The 6,412-nt window shown below is 40.6% G+C and overlaps 1 protein-coding gene across 3 annotated transcripts; it reads right to left on the bottom strand.

Moving 5' to 3' along the window:
* Positions 1-234: 234 nt before the first annotated feature.
* atf7ip2 (activating transcription factor 7 interacting protein 2) lies at positions 235-6,412 on the bottom strand. Of its 3 annotated transcripts, none has more exons than XM_070848151.1 (14): positions 6,395-6,412; positions 5,846-5,901; positions 5,156-5,391; positions 3,691-3,763; positions 3,437-3,568; positions 3,222-3,281; positions 2,944-2,966; positions 2,812-2,852; positions 2,664-2,719; positions 2,270-2,315; positions 2,051-2,130; positions 1,700-1,846; positions 1,423-1,613; positions 235-779 (listed from the first exon to the last, which is right to left on the bottom strand). In XM_070848151.1, the coding sequence occupies exons 3-14, from the start codon at positions 5,377-5,379 to the stop codon at positions 569-571; spliced, it is 1,284 nt and encodes a 427-aa protein (XP_070704252.1). In that variant the 5' UTR covers positions 5,380-5,391; positions 5,846-5,901; positions 6,395-6,412; the 3' UTR covers positions 235-568. The 3 variants fall into 3 exon arrangements, with proteins under 3 accessions (XP_070704252.1, XP_070704253.1, XP_070704254.1); XM_070848152.1 differs by having other exon boundaries at positions 2,051-2,112; XM_070848153.1 differs by having other exon boundaries at positions 2,051-2,109.

Below are 6,412 nucleotides of genomic sequence, written 5' to 3'. Positions count from 1 at the left end.
GGTGACCTGTGACTCTGATTAATGTCGTCTTAGAGATGATCACAAGAGTCCAAAATTTGTCTAAAACTCACTTCAAATCGCATTTTCTGTAAAGACAGCAGCAGCATTTTCCTTGAGATCTTGTGTACGTGGCTTGAATCTGACCAGCAGCCAAATAATCCAAAGTATTCATTGTATGAAACAGAAAACTTTTGTGAACATTTTTATTTAGAAACAACAAAAAGAATCGTGTATTCATTTAAAACTAGTCACATAAAAGTTTGCGAACTCCTTTTGTATTCCAAAGTGAAATAACAACTAACACTGAACTGTTTTTTATGGCTTAAGTGGCCAAAGAAGCAGTAACAGTGCTATTTACATATGAGTGCTATTTTTAGCACTTTAAAAAATCTGGAAAACATTGCCCTCAAAAACAACAACCGACATCAGTATCCTCCTGATGTTCACCATGTGATCAACCAAAATGCACTTAAAAAAAAAAAGTGTGTTTTTTTTTTTTAAGTGCTTACAAACATGTGATAGAAGCTGCTTGGGTTGCCTCTTCCCTGACCCCATATCCTCCTCCCAACTAGTCAGGTATGGCAGCAGTTACAACTTTACTGAAGGGTCCGTACCGGCCGAACTGGTCTTTGCCAACCACAGTGACACACACCTTGCGTCCGGGCCTGTACTTGCTGACCATCACACAAACAGGCAGAGGGAAGGCCTTCACCTCATCAAGTTTATTCCACTTTTTGAAGACGCCGCTACCCTTCTCATTTTCAACTGCCATGAAGACGCTGCAGCAGGGAGAAAGAGAGAGAATACATGCGAGAAGAGAAAAAGACTTCAAAAGGCAAGAGTAGTTCTAGAAGTTCACTGACTAGCTGAACCCTGCTTCCATCTGGTGGTCATATGTTGAAATACACAGTCTCATAAGCATCTAAAATCTTTGGGACTCTAATAAAGCTGTAACGATCAGCTGATGAATCAGTCGGTCGATCGGCAGAAAAATAATCAGCAATGCCTTTGGTGATCAAATATCTGTTTCAGTCATTTTTCATGCATACATTGTAGACGAATACAACACATTCTCGGGTTCAGGCTTCTCAAACTGCAGGATTTGCTGCTTTTGACCTGCCAATCACTTTACCTGATCAAAACAGTGCAGTTTGAGATAATAAGGAGAATATATTGAGCTCAAGCACTTATTTGTGGCTAGAACAAAGCTTGAGAAGCAACAAAGCATCGGATGTGTCCTCTGAACAAAAAGAACGCTGCATTTCTCAGCTGCATTTGTTGGAGCGACTGAAATTGGATAAACAGTGGTCCCTAAAATGGTAAATAACTACATTCCCGTTCAATGTTCAGAGGGGTGATTTTACCCAGAAGGTAGCAAGGCTAAAACCTCCCTAATCAACACACCATCTCTCTGCTTTATACCTGTAACTGTCCATGGGTGGCGCACAATAGTCTTTCTCCGCCACGTTCCAGAGCACAGACAGGCCAGGGGGATTCCTGATGAGAGCGAGATGTACTTCTAGTCTCTGGGGGATGTTGTAAGAGGCTGCTTGCATGTTCAGGTTGGAGGGGATGGTGAAGGACGGAAGAGGAGGATGCAAGAGCTTGTCTTTCTGAGGGTTAGAAGGCAGTGGAGGTTATTGTGAGTAGTAGTCATAAAAGAATTACTAGTGTGGGTTATTGTGAGTCTGTGTGTTACCTGCTCTGAGTCTGTATGCTGGGGACTGTCACTATCGCCAGAAGGGAGATGTTCCGCTTTCAACTTCTTAGCCTTCGGCTCCATTAACTGCTTGGACTCAACGTCCTGAAAATCTTCTGGCTCATCCTTTATGAATCGTCTGAGTCTCTGAATCACACATAACACAGTGAGAAAATAAAGGCAATACACAAAATAATCATAAAAAATGAGAGTAAACTCAAAAACATAGGTGACTTTCATGGAGAGGAAATAATTTTTTTACTTGCTTTAGTAGCTTGCAATTATGTACAAATAAGTCATTCAAGCGTTGCATGTTTCGAAACTACTGTATCAAATGATGAAGCATCGTACCTTACACTCAGGAGTGCCATTAGGGGTAACAACCGGAGGAGGCAGCTTCTTACTTGAACCTGCTATGGCAGACGTCAAAGCTTAACGTGGATTATGTACAATGACAAGTAACAGAGGAAGGGACCAGAGAGAGTAGAGTTATTAATGTGACTGACTAATATTATTCAATTAAACAGGTAATTTAATCAAAATCTGCCTGGACATACAAAATCATCTTACCTTCATCACTGGCATGCAACTGCTTTATTGTCTTTTCTGTGACATCCTGGACATACAAGACAGATCAGATCCACTTACACCTCAATACTGTTTTGTGTCAGATAGATAGACGTCTGTCTGCCCCAGACGGTGACAGAAATTCTCCTTTGACAAGGCTCAAGTGTTAACTAAGAACAGTGTGAGCCACTACATTAATGGCCAAATAACCAGTTGTGATGTTAATATTTCCCTCAGTGTACATGGTAGTTTTCTTGACCATGAAAGCTTCAACTACACAATGACCTATGTGAACATTGTTTATTGCTGATTATATGTATTCAACCCGTTATTCCCAGGCCCTTTGTAGAAGCTGATAATTGTGTAAAAAACGAAGAATGAGTGACTATATATTTACTATTAGTTTGCAGAGCTCTTCTTGATTGTCCGTGCACTCCATGCTGTTTTCGCTTTCTGAAAAAACACAGTTGCACTGAATGAAAAACACTCGAGTGACCCGCAAATGCAAATATTCATAAGTGTGCACAGGCTCGCACGACTCTTACTCTGTGACACGGCTTCCATGTGTTGGTCTTCAGAGTCGGAACTGCAGAGTCGGACATATCATCAAATTTGATTAAATGCAAACAAACCCAGGGCACGCACAGACTAACACTACTAAACCTGGTTCTACGTACCTGATGATGTCCTCCTGCGGGCTCTGAAAGTCAAATATTTTTGTTAGAAATCTCTTGTGATTGTACACATGTGGCTTGCTCTTATTCAAATGGGTGAAAGGCTGCATGTGTGTATGTGCAGAAGGTGGTTTTTACATATTAAACTGAACATAATTATTTAGTGTATCAGCACATTGCCTATTTAACTAAAAAACACATAACTGTACATTGGGGCTTTGACACTGAACAGGCATGTCAATCCATTCACAACTGCATTCATGTGTTTGTGTGCATCAAACCTTTTTCTTTGTCATGTGGACAAGAGCTTCTGCTCTCTTAGCCACCAGGTTAATTCGAGCCTGAGGAAGAGAGGAACATTCTGTGAAGATGCACTGAGTTTAAGCTGGTCTTTATCGCCAATCTGGCTTTTAAACAAAACACACAGTACAATCATGTGTGGTTCTTTTGTTCTGCAGACAGTGTGTTAAAAATGTGTAACGCTACTTTTACAGACCTCAAGTTTTTGGATGGCGCTCTCATAGTTGACATCATGATCCAACCGCTGAATGGCTTCTATTAAACTCTGCAGCTTGGTTTCATTCTTTTTGACGGTGGCATGAACCTCCTGCTCGATCAGAGTCTGCGCCTGTGGACACGCGCGCACAAAATAAACACGCATACATGCAGGCGTTTGCCAGCACTGCATTCAGGAACTACAGATGACAGTTATGATACGTTTATAATACAGTTTCCAATATTGTCTCTTACTTCAGATAGGGAGAATCTAATCTTTTCATCACTGGCTCCAACGGAAGCTGAGCTGGAGGGCAAACTCTTCATTCTTCGTACACACAGAATGCCAGCAATCATTAGATATTCAGTTGATAATGTTTGTACAAAATTCACAACGGCACTCGGACAGTAAATCTATCACATCGACCAAAGCAAGAATGACACACGTCTTAGCCAAAAAAAAACACTTAGTAAAAGATTAACGTTACACCTGAGGCAGCCATTCGTCTTTTTGCTCTAGGGCCATCTCTGGCAACCCCTTATCTTAAAGTAGTGTTTTGAATTTGGCTAAGATTAGGGGGTGACTAACAATTTAACAATATTGATAACAACACTTGCTTCAATGTGTAGAAGTGAAAAACAGTCATACTCCACAACAAGTGTTGTAGATTACCTTATGATCATAGTCACATTAAGGCTGTCGGTTAAATGTATGATGTGTGTATGTACTCATTACAGGCCAAAGATTAAATCTGTTCCAGACAGAATCAGCCCGTCGGACGCATCACATTTCACATCATTTCAGTATTACATCAGAACAACACAAATATCGGAATCTGGCCGCGAGTTAGACAAAGGCAGATTCCGATAAATAGAGGTTGCTCCAATAGTAGCAAAGAATACTGAATGCTAAAGTTACAATACATAACAAACATACCTTGAAGGATCAGATAAAGACTTTAAAATGCAATTTGTGCAACTTGCAGTGAGAAGTGGCAAAGCGTGGTGTGATAACAAGAGCAGCCACAACAGTATAGCGTAAAAACAGCTACCAGTCAGAGAAAACCAGAATGAAAGAAAGCAGAAAGCAGTGTGCAATATTTCAATCTTGATGAACCACATGCAGAAGCACCATGCAATGTTTTTGCATATGGATGCTTCTGATTTTGATTTTATTCAGTTGTTCAAGCCACAAGGAAAAAAGTGGTGGAGGAACAGTAAAAAAAAATAAAAAAATAACTTTTCTTTTTTAATTTTACTGTGCACTTATCTGAGCATCCTGAGCCTCGCTTTAAGCTCCCTAAGCCCAATCTCTCAAACAGGTCTCCAGTGTCTACACAAGCAAGTTGATAAGTTCCTTTCAAAATGCTTAAAAATAGGTAAATAAGGCCGCTATTGTCTGAGTAGACAGACATAATCCTCTGTATCGATTTGGGTTACCAGCCACTTTTTCCCCTGCCCAGCAAAGAGCTTCACCGAAAAGTCACCTACAGTTGCACACTGTCTGAGTTCCATCTTTCATGCAATGCCAAAACTGCATTGCATCGATTGAGGGAAGCAGTCAGTGACAAAACTAGCAGCAGGGCACACTGAAGCTGGACAGACAAAAGCAGTATGCTGTATGCATGTAGATTATATGATTGGTCAAACTATAAATCACTTTTAATTACGTGAACTTGTAAACTACATGCGTTTACAAAGCTGTTGGTAGTAAACTCACTTATCCAGAAGAGATAGGGCCACATCTGCATCAGATTTCAATCCATTCTCTGCTTTCAGCGTACGCCACCTTTCAAATGCCAATCCAATGTCCACTCGAGCTCTCCCCCTTGACTTGACTCTTAGCTTCGAGGGATTCAGTTTCCTGCGTTTGGTGGAATGCTTTACCTTCTTTGGTCTTTTGAAGCTTGTGCAACTGTGAGTGTTATCTTGACCACGTGACATATTTTACTAAACCTGCGGTGTGAGAGTGGGGAATGGTCAAAGAACACATGAGGTGAGGGAGAGGGCTGCTGCTGTCATCAGTCCATCAAAGACAGTTAGGAGGATAAAACCTGGCAACAACAGCAGCGACTGTTACTCTTCTCACTCCTACTTTACTGCACTGTTGTTTCAGAGCTGAGCAACTCTATAATGTGATACAATGCTTATTATATACTATGTTTCCCACAATAACAAAGCCATGACACACACCATGTTGCTAAATGCACTTTAACAGTAGTTGAATCACTGCTTTGGCTTTTAGCTGCACATAACATGAAGAACATGTGTGTCATTATTCAAACGACATTAAGGCCACAAGCTGACCAGAGAGTCAAAACCTTTTCAGTGTGATACAGCTGTGTCTCAACAGAATTGAGATCACAAGGCCATAACGTGTTATGTTGCCATAGTAATTTCTTTGTCCCACCTCTGTTGAGGTGTGTTCCACTTCTGAAGTCCTGAACTTCTTTGCAATGTTGCCAACTGCTCAAACAACAGAAACACACAAAGACAGTGTACAAAATTAGCAACTTGTAATGCAAACACAGTCCTTTATATGTCAATAATCAGATGACTGTTGAAAAATGAAAAATGCTGATTTAGCAGCGTTTAGGAAGTTTGTTCCCTAACTTGCATCATAATGTAGCAACACATCCCTTGAAAGTCTAGCTAAACGTTTATCTCATCATTGTCCAATCTCGAAACCCATCGGCTAACAGTCTTTTTACGTAAATATGAACCGATTGACTATGAATAACAACAATTAGGAAGCTACATCACTTTGTTGTTTCGACAGCGCAGTACGCTAGTTGGCAAACAGGTTCACTGCTAAGAAGGTTAGCGAACCTTTAGCTGAAGCTTTTAGCAGAATATTCCTCTATGTGGCAAAGAGCTAACTGGTGAGGTAGTAGCTAATAATTATACAGCCCTTCGTTAAACAAAAAAACTCGGTTAAAATGCATTTTCAGTGCCTCACATTATGCTACTTGTTTCT

This window comes from Pempheris klunzingeri, chromosome 17, assembly GCF_042242105.1.
Source record: "Pempheris klunzingeri isolate RE-2024b chromosome 17, fPemKlu1.hap1, whole genome shotgun sequence".
Lineage (NCBI taxonomy): Eukaryota > Metazoa > Chordata > Actinopteri > Acropomatiformes > Pempheridae > Pempheris > Pempheris klunzingeri.
The sequence above is the reverse complement of the archived record's forward strand: the minus strand, read 5'-3'. Positions and strand labels throughout refer to the sequence as shown.